Genomic DNA, 26,987 nt, shown 5'->3' on the forward strand with positions numbered 1-26,987 from the left:
CTACCTCCAGACATTTTTTTAAATGTTATTTTGGATAGAGTAGGAAGGAGTAGAACGTTCTGTTTTTATTTTGTTCTCTATCCCCATTTGGAAGTTTTTCCACAAAGAACAGAAATTGGTAGGAAATGGGGACTCAAAGTTCAGCTGAACGTTTTTACAGTAAAATGGGGGTTAAGCTGCCCACAGATGGGTTATTTATTTATTTTTTTGATCGGCCAGCGCGGCCGATCAATCAACTTGGGTACAACCAGCCTGCTGGATTTTACATGAGATTATTGCTAGAAGCTGTTATAGCCGCTAGCAATAATCACTGTGTTCTCCCGGTCAGGATGACTTCCGCTGCCCCTCCACCAGGAGAACACAATGGCTCCACGGGAGGAATTTTCATCTGTATTGGTATTGATGGGGTATCGAAAGATTTTCTTTCTTGGAACACCGTGGTTGCAGGAAAGAAAATCACTTTGTCTATGGCCATACTTAGTCTATCTGTCAGATTATTTATACTGTCTGTGTCTTCCCATCCCTGTGCAATCAAGCTTCTTATTCATTATCCTATTGTTACAGGAACATAAAGAAGGTGCAAGCTCTCTAATGGGGTCATGGACAGCAATAAAATATGTCGGAACCATTTATTCTTCCCAAGTGTATCCAAAACTGAAAGAAAAAAAAACTTTGAACTGGAGCTGGGTTTTAGTTTTTGGACTGTGGAAACTAGCTGAGGGGGCGAGTGTGGAGCAGGGGCGGACTGAGCCGACAGTTTCCTGGCTGATTGCTTCTGGCAGAAGCGGTGCAGTCTTTTTTTTTTTTTTTTTTTTTTACAGGGCAGTTGCCCTCCTTGCCCCATGGGCCGCTCTGATGCCCTGTAAAAAAAAAGGCTGTCACCGCTGTGACACAGCTTGGATATGAATGCCCAGCCGCTGTCAAAGTCCCGCTTCCTGGACCAGCTTCTATGATAGCACACTAGTCCAATGTCTGTCCATGAGGCGAGACTTTGACAGTGGCCAGCGTTTTATCTCCAAGCTGTGTTACAGTAGGAGATCCCCACTCTGTGTGATTGATGAGGCAGCAATAATGGAAACAAAGGCTGCACTGATGGGAACTGATATGCTGCACTGATATGCTGCACTGATGGCCACTGATGAAGTGGTACTGATGGGCACTGATAAGCTGCACTGATGGGTATTGATATGCTGCACTATGGGTACTGATAGGCTGCACTGATAGGCTGCACTGATGGGCACTAATAGGCTTTATGTTAATATTGTTTTTGTAACTTAATTTTGCATAAAACATTTAACAGTGTAATTTCATGAGATAATTTCCGAGGGTGCGTTTAGGGGCAGGGTAGGGGTTGGGTGGGGCAACTGGGAGCAAATAATGGCCCATACACACTATCCAAAAATCGGATGGAAAATATTGTTTTCGAATTGATCGTACAATAATCGAATCGTTAGTACAGTGCTTTCGAGAGCCGATCATGACAGTTCATCCGATGTTATTTTATTGGACATGCATGAAAATTTTTCTCATATGATATCAGATCGTACGATTTTCATTTAATCAATACAGTTTTCGTCCGAAAATACAATACAAATACACTACAACACATGACGTCACTTCCGATTTTTTTTTTTATTTTTTTTTTTTTTTTATTCTGTCGTACGAAAATTTTTGTTACTTTAGTGAACTCTTCAGGTTTGACATACGACTAGCATGCAAAAAAAAAAAATAACCCAAAAAAATGTACGATCTTTCATCCGATTTTCGGATCATGTGTAAGGGGTATTACTTTTGAGGCCTGGCTAGCACCTCAGGACTTGAAATTTTGAGTCCTGTTATAGTATCGTATTAAGGTAGACATGTAACAACAAAAACATTTCCATTTAATGAACTGCGACGTGTCCACGTTCACTTTTTTTCAAGGAAAGATGCGTTTTAATTTGATTGCTGTGACCCGTTTTCTGGCACATGTCCTTTACACAACACACCATTGCATTGCACATCTCACATTGCAGAGCTGTGAATTCTGCTAACTAGAGTTGAAAGTCCATTCTGCCATCCCAGACTTGAATCTCTGCAGTGCTCAGTCTGCCTGGGGGTTATCATGAAATGCTCACAAGTCGTCTTGCTCCTGCTGGCCCTGTGTAGCTTCGGTGAGTAAAAGTTATTACACTTGTAGAGCCCTTTGGAGTTTGGGAAGGTTGCAGTGTATGTATAACCAAAACTTTTTTTAGTTTAGAATAGCGTTGCTTTGCTGTCTGTGTCACATTGGAGAGGTTTCCCTTAACTTTGCACCAGGAAGTGAGATGAAATGTTTACAAAATTAAGAAAATTCCCCTGTTAGTCATCACAAGAAAAGATGTCCCCGCTGGAAAATGTCCCCTTTATTCCTGTTCGGGTTGTAAAGTTTGGGATTTCCCATTACTTTCTGTCCTGGTCACCAGGACAAATAGAGACAGAGACAGTAGAGACAAATAGAGACAGTGAATCTACCTAGTGGGTGAGCAGACATTAATATGAAGTTGACAGGGGTTCTAATCCCCCCTCGCTATCCTAAATGAAAAAAATACTACAACTGGCTATACATAGAATTTAATTATTATGTCTCAGTGTGGAGTGGGGATTGCATGTTAAGTAAAGAACCAACAGAGGTCTTCTGTGGCCCCCAAACATCTAAGCATGCCTCATCAGCCAATATGTGCTGGTGCAGTGCATGTACAGTATTCTAATCCTTTGATTGCAAGGCTTGATGGAACTTGTAGTTGATTGTGGGCCATTGCCACTCATATAGGACCCAGTTAGCAGTAAAGAAAATTGCTTCTCCTTTGAGCATTAGCCATGATAAGGGCACTAGACTGTAAACTCCACCATGGCAGACACTGATTTAAATGGGACCCCAGTTTGCTTTGATTTACCTTTTTTTATATGTAGTTTTAGTTGTGATGTGACTCCCTGTTCCTTCTAAAGAGCTGTTGATTTGTTGGTATTTTGTCCCTTAAGAAATGAAGCACACATTGCTTATACATGTGGAATTATTATTCCTTTAAATATACGGGCCATATTTTTATGCCATTTCAGACATTGATGCCACTGACTTATTTATAATATCTTATTGTAGATACTATTATTGTCTATACTAATGATGGTATATACTGTCTACAGCTACTGCAGCCTCCTCTCCCAGGTGTGAAGCCCATGAAAACAGCCTTTGCAACTTCATATGTGATTGCTGGGATTGTTCCGATGAGCGGGATTGTGGTGAGTATAGGCTATGTAATTGTATGTTTGGTAATGATTAAGCACAGTTTGGATGTGTGAAACGTGTCTACGTGACCAAATATCTTGTGTCCTGGTGATTTTCAATAAAGCCAATTTTTTTTTTGAACCTTTGGATGTGCAGCCACTTCTTCTTTTTTTTCTATGTAATTGTATGTAAGACAGCTTGAAAACCCAACTCCAACCATAATGTTTTCTTTAGTTTTGGTGGGAGTGGGGAAAGGTTAAAACTCCTCAGGTAATACACTAGTTTTTACCACTGGATGATATGTGCTAGTATATTTTACTGCAGATCTCCTAATGCAGCCTTTTTCAACCAGGGTGCCTTGACAAAAAGTCAAAAAATTGCCCCATATTACCCAAAAATTGTGTGCAAACCTGCCTTTTGTTACACCCCAAAGCCATAGGCTTTCATTGTGCAACACTACAACCTTGGGCACAATTTAGGCCAGCCGCCAGCATCCTAACAACTACTGATGCCATCAGTTATTAAGGAGGACATCTGTCAAATGAACAGCATCCTTGTTTGACCCCTCACCCATCTGTGTCAGCACTGGGGCCACATTAATTTATATTATAAAATATTCACGCTTAGGACAAAGGGTGTGAAGCCTCCCCTATTAACCCCTCCAGGGGGCTAAAAAGTAAGTAAGTGAGTGTATGGGTTGTGTGGCGCTCCCTTCAAAAAATAAATCTATATAACTCACACTACCGTGCAGCTAAAGTGCAAAAATAATCCTACAGTGCACATATTATCAAAGTACTGTGTAAAACAAACTAAAAAGTGTCATAAATAAATCAATAAATTTATTAGAACCTCAATTGATCAGTAGATGCATAAATAAATGGTGAACCAGAAGAGACCAAAGCATATATATATATCCAAAAATCCAGGAATATATATAATAATAGTCCAAAAAATAATCAAGTTCATAAAAATTGTATATGTGTATATGGTGAAGCTGCAAAATGGCCAAAAGTTCCAGAATGTGACCCAAACGGTAATTCACAGCAAAAATTGGTGACTTTTTGTGCTCAAACAATACAGGTGACTCTTGTGCTTCCCCTACAGGGTCCCCACTCACCGACTCCCCGTACCACTGGGGCCACATTAGCAACATAGTGCAGAGAAAATGAGTGCTGGAATATTATTCAGTACCAGTGTGCAAAATTGTATTTGCTTTGCAAGAAATAAACATCTCTAATGTTGGGTGTTCTACTGTGTGGATGTTGCTGCAATGTGAAAAACTATTGGGGTGCCTCGAAATTGTGCATAATTTTAAAGGGTGCCTTGACTGGAAAAAGGTTGAGAAACACTCTCCTAATGGGCGATGCCCTATGCTAACCCCCCCTCAAAATAACTCTCTAACCCTACATTTGGCCATACATTGAACCCCTGATCCCCCACTGTGACAGCAGGCAGGTCATCCTCTCCCAGCACCCGCTGTCACAATTTTAAAAATGGTGCGGCTGTGCAAGGCTCTGCCCACAAAGCTACATTATTCACACTCTGAATAAACTACAAGTCCTGTCTGCCTTCATGGCCGATGGCTTGTAGTTCTCATTGCACTACAAAAGGGTGCAGATGAGTGCTCTTATAGTTCATTCATTAACTATCTGCCCGTACGGAAGGTACGGGAAGACAGCTAGACTGAGTGTCTTCAGGAGACTGACATTGCACCCGCGATCAGCTTTTACATGCTGCAGTGTAGAAAAAAACAATAAATACATATTTTTTTTAACCTGCAAAAACTTCTGGTGATTTATTTATTTATTTTACAAAAGGTGAACTCATCCTTTAGGGGGCCATGTTGGAAAATGGTCCATTGATCAGCAGCTGCAGCCAGTGCCACTGTCAGAATACAATGTCCCGGCAGGGAGGATTTCTCTATCCACCTCATTTATATGGATGGAGAAATCTGAATCTGCCCGCTGGCTGAACAAAAAAAAAAACTAACCATGTATGCCAGTCTAACCTAGTTCCCCTAAATTAGAACTCCAAGCAAAATGATAGAGCGGGATTCACCCCTCTCTATTGTCAGCGGGACAGTAAGGCTGCTTTCACACTGGGGCGGTATTCAGGCGTTACAGCGCTAAAAATGGCGCTTGAAAAAAACCGGCCCCTTTCCCTCCAGTGTGAAAGCCGGAGGGCTTTCACACTGGAGCGATGAGCTGGCAGGACGGTGAAAAAAGTCCTGCTAGCCGCATCTTTAGAGCGGTGAAGGAGCGGTGTATTCACCGCTCCTAAACCGCTCCTACCCATTGAAATCAATGGGACATCGCGGCAATACCGCCGGCAAAGCGCCGCTGCAGCGGCACTTTGCGGGCGGGTTTAACCCTTTTTCGGCTGCTAGCGGAGGTTAAAACCACCCCGCTAGCGCCCGCAGACCGCCGCTAAAACGACGACGCCGCTTCCGCCCCAGTGTGAAAGCAGCCTAAGTAATGGAAAATCCAACATTTTTTAGTCGTTACCAGCTAAGGAGTAGATGCAATGTGTTCTGATGGGGCACCTGTTCCGGGAACAACTGTCAAACATCGAGGATCATTTCTTATAGTCCTGTCAATCCTCTGGGTTAGAAAGAGAAGGTACATCTCCGCACTAAGGATACAACTGTAAAAAACTGATAGTGATTCTTATATTCTCTATATAAAAAAAAGAAAAAAGCTAGAAGCATTTTTTTTAACTTGAGTTCTACTTGTGACCCCTTTGCTTGTATAGCTGGCCCCTGTGTTCTAAAGACATCTTCTCATGCCTAAAGAACTGATGCCAAAGCCCTGGTTTCTCTGTAAAGTTTTTGCTGAGATTTTCCCTTATCTAATGTTTTTGTGATATCCTGTCACTTGCACTGACATTTAGCTATAAATCTCCCACATTGTGAAAAAGTAAAGTGAACAAACAGTCCAGCAGGAAGAGGACGGAGTACCTCACAATGGGCACTGCAGGTGCAGAGCTGGAAACTCAGGGCAGAGATCTCACCAATAGAGTCCCCCAAGATATAGAACAAACTACTAGGAGGCTTAAAGTGTTACTAAACCCACAACAGTAAAATCAGTCTGTATATGCAGCATAGCATGCTTGTTATACTCACTGTGGAACTTTAGGGGTTAATCCTCTGCATTGTGTAAAAAGGCTGTTTTATTCTGTATGCACAGATCCTCCCCCTCCTGCACTGTCTATCTGGGGAAGGCCAGCTAACACAGGCAGGGTAGCCAACCTGCACATGCTCAGTTTTTTTTTATGTTGGAGAGAATATTTACTTGTTCTCAGAGCTACACAGGTCACATGATATTGGCATCACACATATAGGCATGTATACTGGCTGTAATGGAAATCTCCTGAACTCTCAGCACTGGAGAAACTGTGCAGTTTATCATGTAACCGTGGTATACAGATCATCCAAAAAAGTATATAGTGGCAGTATTTTAATGTAAAAAGATTTACAAGCTGCGGGCAGTGTGTGTGTGTGTGTGTGTGTGTGTGTGTGTGTGTGTGTGTGTGTGTGTGTGTGGGTGTGTGTGGGGGGGGGGGGGGGAGGGGGGGGAGGGAATGAACTATTTTCATACTACTGGATTTAGTAACACTTTAACTCTCTAGCATCTACCAAAAACTGGTATATGTTTCGGTTGGTCCAGTCCTTTTAAAAGGTGCAGTATTATTTCTCTTGTTACGTATAGAGATGTGATATCTGATTATATATTACCAGTGCACATTAGGGATACATGATTACTCTACCCCCAGGTTACCATCGAGATTCACCAGTATGGGGCATTCCCTTCAGCTGTGATTTTGAGTACAACGACTGTGGCTGGAAGGACATCAGCACGTCTAGCTATCGATGGGTGAGAGACAGACGAAGTTCCTCCATGTGGGGCTCCAGACATCATGGCGATCACACACTGGGACAAAGATGGGGTAACTCCAGTGTTTCATATTTATCTCCCAAAATGACAGTTTATGGCCTCAATAACATATTCAGAACATTTGCTGGAAAAATCTAGAAGCACTTCTTAATTGTATATGTGTAATTGCATCTTTTGCACGGGGGGGAGGGTGTATTTTTGAAGCACCTGATTAGAGCCAGAGGCTCTAATAGGCTTAAAAATAGGGTGGACTTGGGGCACAGAGAGCGCTTTCCGATCCCACCCAATTGAGTGCCCATAGCAAATAAATTTTCATTATTTTCACACTACAGTTACTCCCTGCCAATCCGGAGGCAGGACCGTGAGACCTGTTTCCCAATTGGCCAAAGCACCAGGTGATCCTTTTGGATGCCTAGCATTGTGGAGGAGGAGACATGCTGGAGCCGGTCCTGCCACTGAGAGGAGGACATAGGAGGATATGTACATCTGCTGTCATCAGCTTTCTAAAATCGATCTTTCTGTTTGAGCAGTGGGTGGGGAGTCTGGGCATATATTGTGGGAGAGCTGATTGGAGGAATGGTACAACCCCCCCCCCCCCCCCCCCCACACCCCCCGCATAGGCAGAGAAATGAAGAAACTTGAAGAGCTGCAGTGTGAATAGAGAAGCTCTCTGCTTATCCATCTCTAAGTTCCCTCCCAGACACAAATTTCCATCTGCTTTTATCTTGTGTGTCGGAGAACTTGTCATAAGTTATCATGCTGATAACCGAGAAACAGAGCAACAGAAAGACATGGGACTTGGAGCTTTGGAGAGAAATAAGTAAACACTGCAGATATACTGTATGTAGGTCAGATTTCATGATTGGGGTTTACAACCACTTTAAGCTCCATTTTAAGGCTTGCTTCTGCCATTTTTACTAGGCTGTTTTTTTATTTTCCGGCAACTCTGTTTACATTCAGCTGTCAGCAGGAAAGCTCACTGACAGCAGATGAGTCATTGGTTGTTAAGGACATGGTAGCCTGCTTCCAACAACCAGCTATTCCTCACACAAAATTTGAATCAGTTGATCATTTTTTGACCGATCCAAATTAGAATCGTTCATTCTATAGAAAACAAATCGAAACATATTTCAACGAGATTCAATGCTATTGTCATTCGGAGATTTGGATACATCCATATCTCTGAATAACCAAACATTTGTCCAAATTTAGATTTGGACCAAAACAGATTCCACATGTGTACTATCAGCCAGAATTCTTGGGTAGTCACTGGGCCTCAGGCTTGGTGTATGGAGTCAGCATAGCTCTTTTTGCTGGCAGCCAGAAATCAGATTCTGTTTTTGTGTCTCTGCTGAGGATGACGTGGAGAGGTCAGGCATACGTCAGTCCTTCTTATTTTGGTATGTTCCTAACATGACCCTTCCTTTTTTCCTCCGAACAGGCTGGTTCATGGCAGCTGAAGGTCTCAGCGGAAAATATGGAGCATCGGCAAGCCTCCAATCCCCTGTTCTGAGAGAGGCAGCTGCCACATGTGAGATCCACATTCACTACCACATGTCGTCTGCAGGTAAGAAGAACAGATGCAATAATCAGAATGTATACAAGTAGGCAGTAATTCAACATAATATTATATATTATAATATTAGATTATAAATAACGGCAGTTTCTTTCCCATTAACCACTTGACCTCCGGAAGATTTACCGCCTTCATGACCAGGCCATTTTTTGCGATACAGCACTGTGTTATTTTAACTGGCAATCGCGCGGTCGTGCGACGCTGTACCCAAATAAAATTGATGTCCTTTTTTTCTCACAAATAGAGCTTTCTTTTGGTGGTGTCTGATCACTTCTACGGTTTTTATTTTTTGCGCTATAAACAAAAAAAGACTGTCAATTAAAAAAATATATATTTTTTTCTTTCTGCTACAAAACACATTCAATAAAAAATGGAACATATTAAGTTTCTTCATCAGTTTAGGCCAATATGTATTCTGCTACATATTTTTGGTAAAAAAAAATCCCAATGAGCTTATATTGATTGGTTTGTGCAAAAGTTAGAGTCTACAAACTATGGGATATATATTTATGGAATTTTTATTTCTTTTATTTTTTTTTTACTAGTAATGGCAGCAATCAGTGACTTATAGTGGGACTGCAAACATTGCAGCATACAAAATCGGACACTAAGTGACACTTTTGGGGACCAATGACTCCAATACAGTGATCAGTGCTAAAAAATATGCACTGGCAGGGAAGGGGTTAACATTAGGGGCGATCAAAGTGTTAAATGTGCTCCTAGGCAGTACTTGCCAACAGTGTGGGGGATGCTTTAACTGTGGTAAGACAGAGATCCATGTTCCTGCTTAGCAGAAATACAGGATCTCGGTTTTCCTTACTACAGAATGGCTATCTGCCTTGTTTACATAGGCAGATCGACGGGGTCCCCCAAACCTGCCGATTGGCTCCTGTTGTGTCGAATCAGAGAGAGCGGCTGCTGGCGGCGCTCATGTGCGCCGCAGATCCGGAAGTGCAGAATCCTGTATGTGATTCTGCACGGAGGTGCCGCCGTCCCACAGTAAATGTATGTGGGGCAGTCGGCAACCAGTTAAAGTAGAACTCAATCAAAAGTTTTCAGTTTTGGATAGAGAGAAGGAAGGTTAGACCTTTTGTAAGGTTCTTCTTGCATTCTTTGTCCTCATCGCTTCCTTTCATATCAACATGGCAGGAAGTCGTTAGAAATGTCTTCAAATTGGGAGAAGAATCCCAGTTTGACCGTTGTCAGCAGAACAGCTGCCTCCGACAGAAAAATCCCATCTGCTCCTCTTCAGACGTAAAACTTTTCCTTACTTTTTGTGTCTGTAATAAAGTTATTTAGGACCAATATTAAGGATGAATCTCCTGAATAGGGACTCTGACAGCAGTAAATATCTAAAATATACATTGAAGCACCACACCACTGCTAAAAGGTCCAGATACAACTTTATACCAATGAAAGCCAGGGGGACAATCCAAAGAGTATCCAATGTGTTTTGGGGTCCAAAAATATACCCTCATCAGATGAGGTTTCACCCTAGGGTGTCAAAAATCCTTGCACTAGCCCTGAGTGAGTAAATGAACTTTCTGCCTGTCTGTGCATCCAAAAACAAAACACAGACACAGATGAAGGAACAGACCCCCCCCCCTCCACTAAGTACAGACCACCTCCCTCAGTTCAGACCCCCATCTCCACTAAGTATGGACTCCCATCCCTCAGTCCAGACCACTCCCTCCACTAAGTACAGACCCCCCCTCCCTCAGTACACACTTCTCCACTAAGTATAGACCCCCGTTCCTCAGTACACACTCCCCTCTCCAGTTGTACTAGTAGGGTGGTGATGGGGGTCCATTATCTGCTGGGGGGGGGGGCATTTTGAGAGAGGAGAGAACTTGTGCTAGTAGGGAGGTGGGGGGTTTGGATATGTGCTGGGAGGCACTTTGAAAAGGTTTCAAACCTTTTGGAGGTTTTAAATCCAACCCCCACTTATAGCATAGGTCCTTTCTCCTCCCAAAGTGCCCCCCGACATATATCCTCTTAAGCACCCCACAATCCCTTCTCCATCTTTTAACTAGCCCCCCTCCTGTGTCCATCTACATTACAATAAGCTTAGCACAGACCATAACTCAGCATGGGTGTCCCTCCTCTGGTCTGTGTAGATGTAAACAGCCGAGGAGGGGGAGGCAGCGTCGGTCCATTCTGCTATGTGAGACAGCCGGTCCAACCCAGACAACCAGTGAGAGATGAGGATCAGTGCTCCTATGCGGTGGGCTGCCCCTGCAGACGGTTGTCATCCAGGTGAAGTCCGCACCCACCTAGCAACACCATTGATTAGTTCAATAGTGAACTGTGTTCTGCCCCATAATTCTTCCTTAAATGTTTTCATGAGGAAAGTGATGAATGTGTAATATATTACTTATTGCTTACATTCTTTTAATCATTAGTCGAGCAATTACTGAAACAAACGGCTTTAGTAATTTTAGCTCTTAGACCAATTCTGAGCTTTGCCATGCAATAGTGGCCCCTCCACTAGCACATACTTTCCCTTTGCTCCTGCATAACGTAATTCAGCCACCAAATGTGAAGAAAAATACAGGTACATCTGTATATAGAGGAGCATACAACTCAGTCCAAACTGGAGCTTGCAGAGAGCTACTGCCCTTTGCTCATGGATCATTGGGATAAGCATATAACCAGATATAGGCAGTTAAAGTTATATACAAATTATGAATAGAATATATCAAAACTGGAGCAGCCAACACTTTCTTTTAAACATTTTTTCATTTAACTTTATTGCTTACTCAAGGGGGCTTAAAAACCCTCTATGTGATAGCATCAGCAGGTTACGGGTTCTCTTTATAGAGACATCAGGGGTCTATTAGACCCCTGATATCTCCCCTACCCAGGCCTATCCCAGGCAAGAAAAGACTGCATCTCCAAAAACAAAAATTCATATCAGACCATGGCATGGGGGCAGGAGTCAACTAGTCAGGGCCGTCTTTAATGTGGGGCAAAAGGGGCAGCTGTCCAGGGCCCAATCATTATTGTAGCGCCCAAAGCAGCTGCCCCTTGAGCGCATGCTGCTCACAAATTGGGGGGGCCATGGAGCATCGTGGACCGGGTACACAGGAGGCAGGCGGCGGTGCTGTGCTGTACCTATATTCTCCAGCCAGCAGGGAGGGGGTGGGGCCAGGAGCTCCACTGAAGCTTTGACTCCACTCCATGCAGCCTGTGTGCTCGGGACTTGGGAGGCCGTGGGTTAGGACCATAGCACCAAAATATATCCAAAAGGGCTTGGGACTTAGTACACTTGGCTTAGTGTTTTTCACATGAGATTGTCCTCCATAAAAAATAATTACATTGCATTCAATTAAACCTGCTTGGACGTGTATAAAAGCAAGACGTTTTTAGTGATAACAGCCACAAGGCCAGAAATTTGTCTTTTAGTGCATGCAAGACCCCCTGTCACAAGGGGGTATGTAAGTTCAAGGCTCCATCCACTATAATAGGCATATTATTATCAATGTATTATTATCAACAAGTACATTGCTTACCATTGATCTTGTGACCAGCAAGTGGATTTTGTCTGCATGCGCTGAAAGCCAAATTTCTGGCCTTGTGGCTGTTATCAATAAAAACTTCTTGTTCTTAAACATCTTCAAGCAGGTTTAATTTAATGCAATGTGATTCTTTTTTTATGGACGACAATCTCGTGAGAAACATTAAGCCAAGTGCAGGAAGTCCCAAGTGCTTTTGGATATATTTTGACTGTGACCTCTATCCATCTATCCAGGTTGTTATACCCTGAGTAGCTATGGACAATTACCTGGTCTTTTGGAGTCCTGAAATATTGATCCAGCATTACAGAACGTAGTCCCAGATTATTGATGGTTTAATGGTTATTCCTTCTCCCCATATAGACCTGCCTGTGAACTGTTTCTAAACCCTGACCTGTGGCTGTTGTTCTGTTAACCATTTCCCAGGGTATTCAATTGGCGGCCCTCCAGCTGTTGCGGAACTACAAGTCCCATCATGCTTCTGCCTGTGAGAGCCATTCTTGTAAATGTCAGACTTGCAATCCCTCATGGGACTTGTAGTTCTGCAAAAGCTGGAGGGCTCCAGTTTGACACCTGTTAGTTAGAGCATCGGCCATCCGTGGCACATCTTACACATGTAGTGAAACACAACACTGCTTGATGGACTTCTATAATTCTACTTGCTGGCTGACCAGGCCTATTTCTGACATTTGTTTTCTACTAGTAAAAAAAATCTGTATTTTTTGCTAGAAAATCACTTAGAACCCCAAATTAATTTTATATATATATATATATATATATATATATATATATATATATATATATATATATATATATATATATATATATATATATATATATATATATATATGTATGTATGTATATGTATATATTATAATAGAGAGAGAGAATATGTTTTAGCAGAGACCCTAGAGAATAAAATGGCAGCTGTTGCAATATTTTATGTCACACTGTTTTTGCACAGCGGTTTTTCAAGCGCAATTTTTGGGGAAAAAAATACACTTTAATGAAACAAAACAAAAAACATAATATATACCTCAACTTACACCGAGTAAATAGATACCTAACATGTTATGCTTTAAAATTGCGTGCGCTCGTGGACTGGCACCAAATTGCGACACTTAAAAATCTCCATAGGCTATTCTTTAAAAGTTTCTACAGGTTACCAGTTTAGATACAAACAAACCCAAGGATAAACCGAGGAAAAAAACAAGCTTTACTTACCACCAGCCCACAGACAACCGAATAACCTGTCTAACAGTATGCGTTAAAAACAGGAGCACACTGAACACCCAGCACAATGGCAACACAGGTGTCAGAGAGATGCCTGACCAAAAAACACAACAGTGATACAAAAAGACGCCACCTGCTCACACCTATAGCTGACTATCTCACTGATACCTGTGTTGTGGTAGGCGGTCAGCAAGTTGCGGTAGTAAACGCTGGTCCCCCTATAATTTTAAGTCCTAATGTGCTAGTATGCACTGTATGCTAGCACATTATGACAGACTTATGACGAGCGCTCTGCTGTCACAGCTCCTCTTAGCCCTCGGCACATCCCTTTTTCTCTCGATCTTCGTTCCAGGTTCTCTATCTTCGGCCACTTGAATAGCTGAGCTGCGGTGACATCAATCTCGCACATGTGCATGGGACATCGCTCCGGGACACAGTGCAGACCCGTAAATGTAATGTGAGCTGTGCATGCATGACTCAGATCACATTATTACTGACAAGCAAGGGGACATTTTCTTATTCAAGTTTTTTTGAGATAAGGCTATGTGTGTGTTTGTTTTTTGGGATGTTTGGGTGGAGAGTGAAATTGCATGGGGGGCAGGCGGTCAAGAAAATGTTTGGCCACGGTCCGATCAATATTAAAGATGGCCCTGCACCTAGTGAGTGCCCACCCTCTCCTGAAACACATGAGGTCACATGACCTCAACACTGGGAGATAGAAATGTGCACAATGGAAAAATTTGTTTCATTTTGGATTCATTGGTTGAGTTAATAATTTAGTTTCTTCATGTTCATCATGTTAGAACGAATTGTTTTTGGAATTTGTTTAGTATATTTAGATTTAGTTATTATATTGGTTATTTTAGAATGTATTCAAATTTTGTCTATATTTGTTCTGTTCTATACTATTCTATTCTATTCTTGTCATCATCCTTATTTCATTTTTATACCTTACTGTATTTATTGCAATATATTTCCATTTTAAATTTGAATTCAAATACGTTTTCAAATCAAAGTCATATTTAAAATTTCCCGAATTCCTTACTTCGTTCTGTTATAGTTTTTTGTTCGAATTTATTTTGGATTAGTAGAAATGTGTTACTATTGTGATTCAGAAGTTCAGATACATCTGAATAACTAAAATCTAGTCCGAATTTCAATTCACAATGAAACTAATTGCACATGTCTATTGGGAGGGTACCTTGGGTACAAAGCCTCCCCTCAAACGCTGCAAGACACCTTCTCCCATGGTGATGGAAACAAGGGTCTCAGCCTCACATCCCTGGCCTGGTGGATGTGGGGGTCTGTGGGAGGAGAACTCCTTGTGCCTGCGTGTTTTTTTTTTCCGGTACTCCAGTTTCTTTTCACACTCCAAAGACATGGTAATGGTCATGGACATGGACACCCTTTGACAAAGTCAGAAGTGATGAAACGCTTCAGGTGCGTGATCTCCACGATACGTGGAAGTGATGTTTGCAGGTCACCGACATCTGAGGAACCAAGAAGTAACCAAACGGGCGGCTCTCGTTGACGCAGATGTCTCCCGTTGTTGGCAGTCGGTGGCAACGCTATGGTGTGCATTTATGCTTCTTATGTCATTTTATCTTGTATGTCTATTCTATAAGGGGGTTGCATAAAGCAGTTTAAATGGGATTACGCTATGTGAACCTTTCCTAATCAGGAGCTGGTCAGCTGCTGGTTTCCAAACATTCTCGTCCAGCAGAAGCTGGGCGAACTGCCATTGGTTGAGAGCACTGATTGGGAATCGGTTGGCTGTTGGTTTTCCAGCATACTTGCCCGACAGAAGCTTCTGTCTGTTGGACCGGCTGCCATACACATGAAGTGATGTGACTGTACAATGTAGATGTAAAGCACTGAGTAAATTGATAACACTATATAAATACTTATAATAAATAAAATAAACTTGTGGGAATCTTGAAACCCCCTTTAAGAAATCCAGCACTCTCCTTGTATAAAACACTAATACCTTAGAAAAAGTCCTTTATTTAAATAAAAAAAAAAAAAGTCTCCTGATGTAAATCCATTGGCAATCATGTCATCCAGTGATGTCCATCCATCATCAGTCACAATGAGAGCTACCCTGATGAAACACCAAAATGTTGAATTTCGCCATAATGATCCTCTCCCACAGATACTCCAGTGCAGTTCCCGGGGCTGCTTGAATGTCAGTAGCAGCTGGGAACCTGGGTGATGTCATTGGCATTACCCAGTGTTGTGTCAGATTAGCCAACTCATCAGAAACTCAAACCACCTTGCTTCCAGTTTCTTTAAACCATCAGTAATTGGAGATTTCGACTAATTGCTGTTTGCACACAACAACGGCAACCGTTTACAGTCCGCTGTATTATATTATAAGTGGAGATTGTCACTCGCTCCGATACTAACCAACAAAATGGACGCCTCCGAGGTGGCAACAACTTTTTCCTAGTTAGCCACTGTGGTGTTAAAACAGCAAAGTCTTCCTGTACCGGACTGTATTCGGTTTCCGGTGTTGTGTCCAAACAGCAATTCCTTGAAATCTCCAATTACTGATGGTTTAACCACTTGCCGACCAGCTGCCGCAGTTTTACTGCGTCAGAATGGCATGGCTGGGAGTAACGACGTTATGTTACGTAGCTTCACCCTGTGGCCCCTAGGGGCCCCCACCTGCTGCTCTCCCCTGGAGCTGATGCGAGTGCCCAGTGCTCACGATCACCGCTGACACACCGAGAACTGAGATCTGTGTGTGTAAACACACAGTTTCCGGTTCTCTGAGGGGAGAAGAGACAGATTGTCTGTTCATACAGCATATGAACAGCGATCTGTCATCTCCCCTATCTCCCCTACACAGTCCCCTCCCCCCTTCAGTTAGAACACACACTAGGGAACACATTTAATCCCCCTAGTGTTAACCCTTTCCCTGCCAGTGACATTTAGACAGTAATAAGTGCATTTTTATAGCAGTAATCGCTATATAAATGCCAATGGTCCCAAAAATGTGTCAAAAGTGTCCGATGTGTCCGCCATAATGACGCAGTCCCGATAAAAATCGCAGATAGCAGCCATTACTAGTAAAATAAAAAATAAAAAAAATGCCATAAAGGTATCCCCTATTTTGTAGACGCTATAACTTTTGTGCAAACCAATCAATATACACTTATTGTGATTCTTTTTTTACCAAAAATATGTAGAAGAATACATATCGGCCTAATTTGAGGAAAAAAACTTTTTTTATATATTTTTGGGTGATATTTATTATAGCAATAAGTAAAAAATAATGTGTTTTTTTTTTCAAAATTGTCGCTCTTTTTTTGTTTAATAGAGCAAAAAATAAAAACCGCAGAGGTGATCACATACCACCAAAAGAAAGCTCAATTTGTGGGGAAAAAAAAGACCTCAATTTTGTTTGATGCAACGTTGCGCAACTGCGTAATTGTCAGTTAAAGCGACGCAGTGCCGAATCACACAAAGTGCTCAGGTCAGGAAGGGGGTAAAATCTTCCAGGGCTGAAGCGGTTAAAGAAACTGGAAGTGAAGTGGTTGGCTTTTCTGACCAGTTGGCTAATTTGACAGAGCATCGGGACCCCTGTCCAAATTGTTGACATTTAGCAGCCAGCCTGGGAAATGTCATTTGCAATGGGAGTGTCGGCAGGAGAGGATCATTGGGAAGTTGCTGATTGATATTGGATTGCTAGACAATGTTATTAACATTAGATTTATATCAGGAGGCATTGTATGTGTGTGTATGTGTGTATATATATATATATATATATATAATTTGTAATAAAGGACTTTTTGAAAGATTTTAGTGTTTTTATTTACTATTTAACTTTCCACTGGAAGTTGTAATTTAGTGGTGGTAGATTTACCACCACTTTATTAATGACTTATGGTTGTGGCAGTGGGAAGCTCGAGAAGGCAGATGGGTAAATCGCCCACATCCGGCCATCTAATTCACTGTTTACTAAACTGGGAACAACTAGGTTCAGATTGAATTCATATTCATCTCATAGTCAACCCAAACCTGAATCTCATCCTTAGTCAGGCCACAGATGTGTGATTCCCTCATGAGCAATGACTGCAAGAATGGGGGGATCCCTCCTGCGGAGCTATTAGGTTCTCCCAGCTGGGAGAAGACAGTGATTATTGCTTGCGGCTAGAGCTGCGGGCAATAGTTGCATTCTAGAAATCCCACTTGCTGGTTGTACTCAAGTTGATCATTGGATCAACTTGGGTACAATCAGCCTGCCCATTAATGGATCAAATCTCAGCCAGTCCCTGCTGAATTGGCCGAGATTCAAACCATCTATGGGCAGCTTTGCTCTTGAGGCTGGTCATAGAGGGTAGATGCCTGATTGGGAATATTAGACATTTGGCTGTACTGTTGCCTGATTCAACTCTGAAATGATCTAAAGTGCTGGCGGTAAGCTGCCTTGATGCATTTCTTTTTTTATTTGTTGAAGGCAGCTTGAAATTGACTAAAGTTTGCTGTATGTGGGGTCAGCATTAGTGATCTCCTTTCCTTTCCTCCTTAGAAAATAAAAAGGGCAGTGCCAGGATTTTCGGAAAAATTGTCTGCATAATATCAACCAGTAAATAGTTGGTTGCTCTATTTTGATTACCCCATGAGAACTTTCATATTTTATGTATTGAGTGATAATAGATATATTTATGGTGAAGCCCTTCCCTTTCTTTTTTGTCAGATTCTTCTGAGGTGAATGGAAGCCTCTCTGTGCAGCTGATAGACCGCACTCAGGCCTTCACCCTATGGAATAGCTCACGGAGCAGTGTGCTGTCCTGGAGACGAGCAGTTATCTACACTGGCAGGATCTCTGGGGACTTCCAGGTTTGTTGTAACATGTTCTCATGGAGACATGCAGTTTTCTACACTAGAAGGATCTCTGGGGACTTCCAGGTTTGTTGTAACATGTTCTCATGGAGACATGCAGTTTTCTACACTAGTAGGATCTCTGGGGACTTACAGGTCTGCTTTAGGGCCCTGTCAGTCCCTAGCTGGGACTTCCACTATTAGCAATTCAGGTGCTTCAGAGAAGTCCCCACAGTATTTTTTTTTCAATCTGGCCAAAATGTATATATTGGTTCATTTTTCGTTTAGCTAGTTGGTTGTACTTTCAAACTGTGAGGGAATGGGACCTTCTGCAAAATTAAAAGAGCCCTCTGTGGGGAGTGGGGGGGGGGACTTTCTGAACACTAGATGGGGGAACCTTTCTGTAAACCTCAGAGGGGTATCGTCTGCACACTGAGATTGGGCTGGGATATTTCTTCAAACTTGGGAGTACCTTTTACACACCAGGGGACATCTGCAGTCCTCTTTTAACGGGGCAAGTTTTGATGGACAGAAGCTCCATAATACCAGGTGATAGGGATCCCATTACTTTTATAATTAATTCCCAGAGTCTACGGTTCTCACCTCTGCTTAATAAACTAAACACTGTTTTCCTTACAGGTTATTGTCACAGCCTCACATGACCCTCTCAGCTGGGTGGACATTGCTGTGGATGACATTGAATTTCGTCACTGTGCTCTTTCAGGTATCCCATGATCTGGTTCAATATAGTGGATAGAGCCATGTTTTCTGTTATAAACAATCCGTCTTCCAAAACTGTAGAAAAGTGTCTGTTTCCAATAGCAATCAGTCATTTATCCACAACAAGCTAGAAAATGGCTTATATCAGACTAATTTGGTCAATGTGTTTACTTTTCTGCTCATATTGCCTAAATCGGCTTCAATGTGGTACTCTACCTCTGATTCAAGGATGTCTAAAGTAATGTTTCCTGTTGGCCATGGGAGCTTTCCAGATAACTTGTTATAGTATAGAATAGAAGAATGAATGAAAAGTCAGTTCTGGATAAGAAAATCTGTCATGCACATGTTTGAGCACTGTTTTTTTTTTCAGGTCTGCAGGAAGATTGTGCGGCAGGACATTATCACTGTGCTCGAGGCAGTTGTGTGAAGGATAGCTCTCTCTGTGATGGGACTGATGACTGCGGTGACAATTCGGATGAAACAAACTGCAGTGAGTTCGTAAAGCGCTCTTGTGCCCCAAGGCTATAGACATTAAACTATTTACATATTCTTAACAAGCGGTAAAAGAGCTTAACAGCAAGTGATCCCTGACTTGTATAGCTGAAGAAACTGAAGTAGTTCATCCTCAAATATTGCTGAGACCACAAAAGCCTGGCAGGCTGCCAAGATTGTTGTTTTCCAGCCTTTTTACCAGTTCGTCGTAACTTTGACCAGGTCCTAGGAAATAAAATAGAGCTCCTGCACTGGGCCTGGATTAGGATGATGTTGTTATGTTTTCATTGCCTTCACCTCATATGGGCACTGTAAATTTCCAAACACATTCCTGGGCAAACCAAAGCTTTTGGGGATAGTCGCTTACCAGAGATCATTGTAAGCACATCAGTGATATGTGGAGGCCTTAATTCCCTATGGAAACACAATGAGTGTTTGAGACCCGTCTCAATCCAGCTTTTCTGGGCCTGGAATTGGCTGCACACCAGTCTGTGCCCCATGGTGCTTCTGCCCATTGTTCCAACACTTACAGTCAACATTGCAGCTGTTTATATATCCGTTTACTTTGTCAGAAAGTCTGAAGACAGACCTGTACAGTTTATGTTGACCATTGAGCTTCTTCTGTTTTTGTCAGCATATTTTTAGGAATTAAAGGGAGAATCTGATTAAACTGGTATGCACAAAACTGTTCTTTTGGCCACCAAGGCTTAATCTACTGTATCCTTCTCATTATAGATACCAATCATCACTGCAGCTTTGAGGAGGGCACCTGTGGCTGGGAGTCTAAGTGGGAAAGAGTTGATGGGTTCAACTCCAAACCAGGTCGAGATCACACAGCCAACAAGAGATCAGGTAAAGATGGTCTCCTATCTTCTACAGCCTGAAGGATACAGAAATTGGTGTTAGACCCCATACACGCTATAAGATTTTCTGCAGATTTTTGTCTTCAGATTTACCAAAACTATGTAGTGCAAGGGCCTGCCTGATTGCATACAAATTGAGACTCTTAAGGTTTGACCTCATATTATATGGTTTTGGTAAATCTGAAGACAAAAAAATCTGCAGAATATCTAATAGTGTGTATGGGGCCTTAGGCAACACATTTGCATTTTTTGTGTTTTGGGTGCATCTTACTGCATTACCACACTATGAGGTTGATTTACTAAAACTGGAGAGTGCAAAATCTGGTGCTGCTGTGCATGATGGCTAAACCGGGTCTAACTCCAGCTTGTTCTATTAAAGCTGAGTTCCACCCAAAATTGGAACTTCCGTTCCTTTGTCTCCTCTGCCCCTCTGGTGCCACAATTGGCACCTTTGGGGGGGAAGGGGGACATGATACCTGTCTTTGACAGGTATCCTGTTCCCACTTCCGGGAGTCCAGGTCACGGCCCGTGACATCACCACGGGGCTCCCTGCTCGCTGGGCCAGTAGGAGAGAGGAGCCGGGCCTTGCGCATGCTCAGTAGGGTTTCCGGTGTAAAGCTGCAATGGTGGTGGCAGCACCCGATAGCTGATGGAAACATCAGCTGTGGTGCCAACATTGCTGGACTCCAGGACAGATAAGTGTCCTATTGTTAAAAGCCAGCAGCTGCAGTATGTGTAGCTGTTGGCTTTTATTTTTTATTATTTTGGGCGGAACACCGCTTTAAGCTTTGACAAAAAAAAAATGGAATATTATTGGTTTCTATGCAGATCTGCACCAGGTTTTGCAGTCTCCAGTTTTAGTAAATCAACCCCCATTTCTTTGTTATTTGTGGAAAAATATTTCTTACCTTTTTAGGTGTCTTTTAGGAAAAGGTGTCATGGCTGACTACAAGAATTTCTCAAGACAATTACTGTTATCTGTATGATTTGAAAGCCTGGGGATTGGCTGAACCAAGTTTTCATTAATATATGATGCTTCTAAATGTTTAACCCTTTGTAGGATTAAAATCTAGTTTATCAGATGATATCTGCCAGCAGTACAGACAGAGTTACTTATGGTGAACACAGCTCCCCAGCCCCCTCACAAACAAAGAGAACTAGTGGGATGTTACATTGTTGGACTTTGCAGAAAAAAACATCTAAAATGTAAACTTCAATTGTTAATTTTTTTTATTTATTTTTTTATTTTAGTTATGCCATGTAAATGGGGACAAGTAACAAATATTAAGTAGGTGTTATTCCAGTTTGGATGCAAAGCTGAAAATATACTGCACTAAAACACAGAAGCACAAACATAGCCGAACACCAAAAAAAGGAGCTCCGTTCACAAGAAAATGGGAGACACTTTTCTTGGAGTTTCTCCACTGGTCACTTGTGACCTCTAAAATCATTAGTATGTTCCTCATGCAAAAATACAATTTCAGAGCTGGCAATTTTTCTTTGAACTCAACATTTATTTATTTTTTTATGTGCAATTGGGTCTACTTTATTCTGCAAATATGCAAGTTAAATGAGTGAAAACACAAGCGTTTATATTATATTATGATTTTTTTTTTTTTATGAAATCCTTTTTGTATTTCAAGGCACAATTAAAAAAAATATATTTATTTAACCACTTTCAGACCGGACCATTTTGCTGGTAAATGACCAGAGGTCTTTTTACACTTTGGCACTGCGCTGCTTTAACTGGTAATTGCGCGGTCATGCAATGTTGTACCCAAACAAAATTTGCGTCCTTTTCTTCCCACAAATAGAGCTTTCTTTTGATGGTATTTGATTGCCTCTGCGATTTTTATTTTTTGCGATATAAACGTAAAAAGACCGCAAATTTTGAAAAAAAATGATATTTTCTACTTTTTGTTATTAGAAAAATCCAATAAACTCAATTTTAGTCATACATTTAGGCCAAAATGTATTCAGCCACATGTCTTTGGTAAAAAAAAAGTCAATAATTGTATATTTATTGGTTTGCGCAAAAGTTGTCACATCTACAAACTAAGGTACGTTTTCTGGAATTTACGCAGCTTTTAGTTTACGACTGCCTATCTCATTTCTTGAGGTGCTAAAATGGCAGGGCAGTACAAAACCCCCTCAAATGACCCCATTTTGGAAAGTAGACCCCCTAAGGAAATTGATAAGAGGCATGTTGAGCCCATTGAATATTTTATTTTTTTGCCTCAAGCGATTGAATAATGACAAAAAAAATTTTTTTATTTTTTTTTTACACAAAGTTGTCACTAAATGATATATTGCTCACACATGCTATGGGCGTATGTGAAATGACACCCCAAAATAAATTCTGCTGCTTCTCCTGAGTACGGGGATACCACATATGTGGGACTTTTTGGGAGCCTAGCCGCGTACGGGGCCCCGAAAACCAAGCACCGCCTTCAGGCTTTCTAAGGGCGTAAATTTTTGAGTTCACTTCTCACTACCTATTACAGTTTTGAAGGCCATAAAATGCCAAGATGGCACAAAACCCCCACAAATGACCCCATTTTAGAAAGTAGACACCCCAAGCTATTTGCTGAGAGGCATGTTGAGTTCATGGAATATTTTATATTTTGCCACAAGTTGCGGGAAAATTACAAACTTTTTTTTTTTTTTTTTTTTTTTCACAAAGTTGTCACTAAATGATATATTGCTCACACATGCCATGGGCATATGTGAAATGACACCCCAAAATAAATTCTGCTGCTTCTCCTGAGTACGGGGATACCACATATGTGGGACTTTTTGGGAGCCTAGCCGCGTACGGGGCCCCAAAAACCAAGCACCGCCTTCAGGCTTTCTAAGGGCGTAAATTTTTGAGTTCACTTCTCACTACCTATTACAGTTTTGAAGGCCATAAAATGCCAAGATGGCACAAAACCCCCACAAATGACCCCATTTTAGAAAGTAGACACCCCAAGCTATTTGCTGAAAGGCATGTTGAGTCCATGGAATATTTTATATTTTGCCACAAGTTGCGGGAAAATTACAAACTTTTTTTTTTTTTTTTTTTTTCACAAAGTTGTCACTAAATGATATATTGCTCACGCATGCCATGGGCATATGTGAAATGACACCCCAAAATAAATTCTGCTGCTTCTCCTGAGTACGGGGATACCACATATGTGGGACTTTTTGGGAGCCTAGCCGCGTACGGGGCCCCGAAAACCAAGCACCGCCTTCAGGCTTTCTAAGGGCGTTACAGTTTTGAAGGCCATAAAATGCCAAGATGGCACAAACCCCCCCCAAATGACCCCATTTTGGAAAGTAGACACCCCTAAATTTAGGGGTACACTAGTGAGACTAGGTAATAAATGGCGGGTGCCCTGAAACTATAAAAAAATAACTAACCAACCAGCGTCACCTGTAACAGTTATATGGTGATCACAGGTGAAAGGGTTAACTAGGGGGCAATCAGGGGGCTTTATGCGGTAGTATATGGGGGTCCCTGGCGCTATAAAAAGCTGCGGCGAACCTAAATACCTACCTGCCTAACTAGCGTCACCTGTGACACTAATACGGCGATCAGAAAAATGATCGCTTATTAGGCTGGGTTCACACTGGAGCGATGCGGAAACGCCGCAAATCCGTGGCGGGTTCCCGCATCGCATGCCTCCCGGCGGCAGTTCACACTGCCCTATGCGAACTGCTGGGAGTGTCAGTGAAATGTTACTGACACCCCCAGATCAGTTCGCATATCGCAGTGCGATCTGCAAACTCGGATCGCATGGTGTGAACACCCATGCGATCCGATTCTGCTGCGGGCCAAAAAAAGGGTCCCGTGCGAATTTGCGGCGGGTGCGGCGGGTGCGGCGGGTGCGGCGAATGGCTGAACTCGAATCGCACAGAGATCGGATGTGATTTGCACTGCAGTGCGATGCGAATCACATTCGTTCTCATAAACCGCTGCAATGTGAACCCAGCCTTAGTGACACTGGCGACGGGGGGTGATCACGGGGTTAAACCTTTATTGGGGGGGGTTAGGGGGGTACATTAGAACTAAAGGGGGCTAACTCTAACTGCCCTAACAGTTATTACAGTCACAAATGACACCAATGCAAAAAAAAAAAAAAAATGACATTGGTGTCACTGTGACTGGGGGGCAGGGGTAATTGGGGGGGTGATCGGGGGGTAAAGGGGGGGTGTGAGTGTGCCTGGCATGTTCTACTGTGTGTGTAGAGTGTTGGTGCAACTCACCGATCCGCTCTCCTCCGTGTCGGAACGAAAAATACCGACACGGAGGAGAGAATACATCACTTCCTCTCCTGTGTTTACATTACAGGAGAGGAAGTGATGTCACGGGGGATTTCCATTCGTCGAGAGCGATCGCGAGGGGGTGGCCATGAATGAATGATCGGGCCCCCCACCCGCGGGCAGGCAGGGACTTATATATACGCCCATATGCCTGCCCGTGCCATTCTGCCGACGTATATCGTCGTGCGGCGGTCGGCAAGTGGTTAAAGTGGTAGTAAGATATTATTTTTAACTTGTATCTACAGGTAAGATTCTAATAAGGCTTACCTGTAGGAAGTATGGATATCTTGTAAACATTTGCCATTAGGAAAATATTCACATTGACTGCAGCCGATGACGTCACCGACACATGTGCAGTAGCTCTGCGTTCAAGGTACACTGAGCGTACCCTGAATGCAGATGCCAAGATTGTGACTCCCGTGTGCATGCGTGGGATTGATGTTATTGCAGCCTGGTCATTCAAAGGAGCAGAGAGCGCCAACCTAGAAAAAAGAGAAAAGACCAAAGCACCAGGAACTGTGACAGCTCAGCGCTGGAGAACTTCATTTAAGGCAAGCATGTAATAATGTGCTTGTATGCAGTGCTTCCCATTGCATTCTCGGTTTAATATGATTGTTTTTTGCAGGCATTTTTTTGTGTGCTTTTGAGCAGTTCTCAAAGCATATATGAGCATTTTAGAAGTGTGTTTTACATTTGTAATCAAGCTTCAGGCATTTTTGTTTTACCCAATGGAAAGCACTAAGGGGGAGGAGATCAATTCTTACAGGGTCTAAAAAACTTGAAAAACGCCTGAAGAAATGCTTTAAAAAGCTAGATTCAATAATTTCTAGTCATTCCCTTGGAAGCCTTTAAGGCCAAAAATGCCCAAATCTGACTCAAAAGTAGCTCATGTAGCTTTTGGTGCTTCAGACTTTGAGCTACCGGCATCTGAGTGATCTTATGTGAACAGTCACCGTTGTAATATATAGGATTGGATGTTAAGCATTTTTTAGCTTCAGCTACAAATGCTCAGGTGTGAATAGTGCTTAAAGACTACATAAATCAAATGCCTAATTAAAATCAGACACTAACAGCGCTAAATATGAATAAAATACTAATATTTGCCAATATAATGGCACATATGATATATGCGTCACTCACTCTCGTGTCAGGCTTCAAAACAGAAAAACATGATGAGAAGATTCAGAATCAATCATGTCCTATAAAACCATTAAACTTAAATGTGTCCATCAGCAATATACTGCCTTTAATAACAGTATATAGCAGAGCTCGCTTTTTATTCTGACGGCACAGTCCTTATTAATATGCTGAGGAAAGGTAAAGGTAATCACAAGTGTGCAATTCACCATTTAGTGTGATATCAGCAGTCCTAGATTCCTACACCTTCACCGTTCCACCGTGTGCACTCCCCTATGGATAGCTGCTTACCAGAGGTAGTATGCAATCAAGCGTGTAAGGACAACTCTGCTGTGCTTGCACAGACACTTCACTCCTCCAGGATTGGTCAGGCTCACAACAGTGGGCATTAGCATGTAAGAATACAAATAAAGGCTTGCATAGTGTTACACCCTTTATTAGTAAACTCACTCCCCCACATACAAGTTGCACTTACAGAATAAACATAAAATATCAGCATGTCAGCATTACACCGCTCAGCATCTCTCTCACCACCGATCGGCGTTCACATGACCTGATCGCCGTGATTAGTCCCGGGATGACGCTGGCTGTGTGTGGCTAGAACGTTGCGTGGCCACGCACTGACGCGTTTCGCTATTTCGTCGCCCTCTGAAGACGGAATGTGTCACAGCAACCTGAAGTGCTGATAGACCTCCGTCAGAAGTGACATATCGCTGTGAGTGAGGGGACCAGGTGAGATGCCATGCAAGTGGCACGCTGACGGGTTTCCAGGTACATCTGTGTGAGAATTGTTGGGCTGTTTTTAACCTTATGTTTGTGAGTAACTTTTTATTGGAATTTATTAAAATGTGGGTATAAATGAAGTTACGCAATTTGTTTTCCTTTCTTTTGCCTGGGAAGCCTGCAAAGCGGAAAGTGGATGTGAGGAGTGGTGACTGTTTTTCATCACAAGCGCTTTTGTTTGTCATTGATGAGATCAGCAACAGGAGTCAGTCAGTGCAAGGGAGAGAGAGGAAGTGGCTTCACTTATCTCTGGGTGATTTGGAGTGTACTGCATGACATTTTCCACATGGATGGATGATTTTGGACATTTTAAACATTACAACACTGGTAGAATGGACACACAAGTGCACTAATGAGATTTTTTAATGTTTGTTAATATAGCATATCTGTGTGTGTGTG

General features: G+C 42.3%; 1 protein-coding gene across 1 annotated transcript in view; it reads left to right on the top strand.

Moving 5' to 3' along the window:
* The first annotated feature begins 2,006 nt into the window (after positions 1 to 2,006).
* MAMDC4 (MAM domain containing 4) overlaps positions 2,007 to 26,987 on the top strand; it is a 123,686-nt gene continuing 98,705 nt past the window's right edge. The window contains exons 1-8 of the mRNA XM_077477051.1: positions 2,007 to 2,153; positions 3,163 to 3,258; positions 7,016 to 7,189; positions 8,579 to 8,704; positions 18,164 to 18,306; positions 18,928 to 19,012; positions 19,379 to 19,498; positions 20,236 to 20,352. Of these exons, the coding sequence (XP_077333177.1) occupies positions 2,105 to 2,153; positions 3,163 to 3,258; positions 7,016 to 7,189; positions 8,579 to 8,704; positions 18,164 to 18,306; positions 18,928 to 19,012; positions 19,379 to 19,498; positions 20,236 to 20,352 (910 nt within the window). The 5' untranslated portion in view covers positions 2,007 to 2,104. The remainder of the gene's footprint in view (positions 2,154 to 3,162; positions 3,259 to 7,015; positions 7,190 to 8,578; positions 8,705 to 18,163; positions 18,307 to 18,927; positions 19,013 to 19,378; positions 19,499 to 20,235; positions 20,353 to 26,987) is intronic.

This window comes from Lithobates pipiens, unplaced genomic scaffold, assembly GCF_037356315.1.
Source record: "Lithobates pipiens isolate NorthernLeopardFrog02 unplaced genomic scaffold, aLitPip1_a1.2 Scaffold_1, whole genome shotgun sequence".
NCBI lineage: Eukaryota > Metazoa > Chordata > Amphibia > Anura > Ranidae > Lithobates > Lithobates pipiens.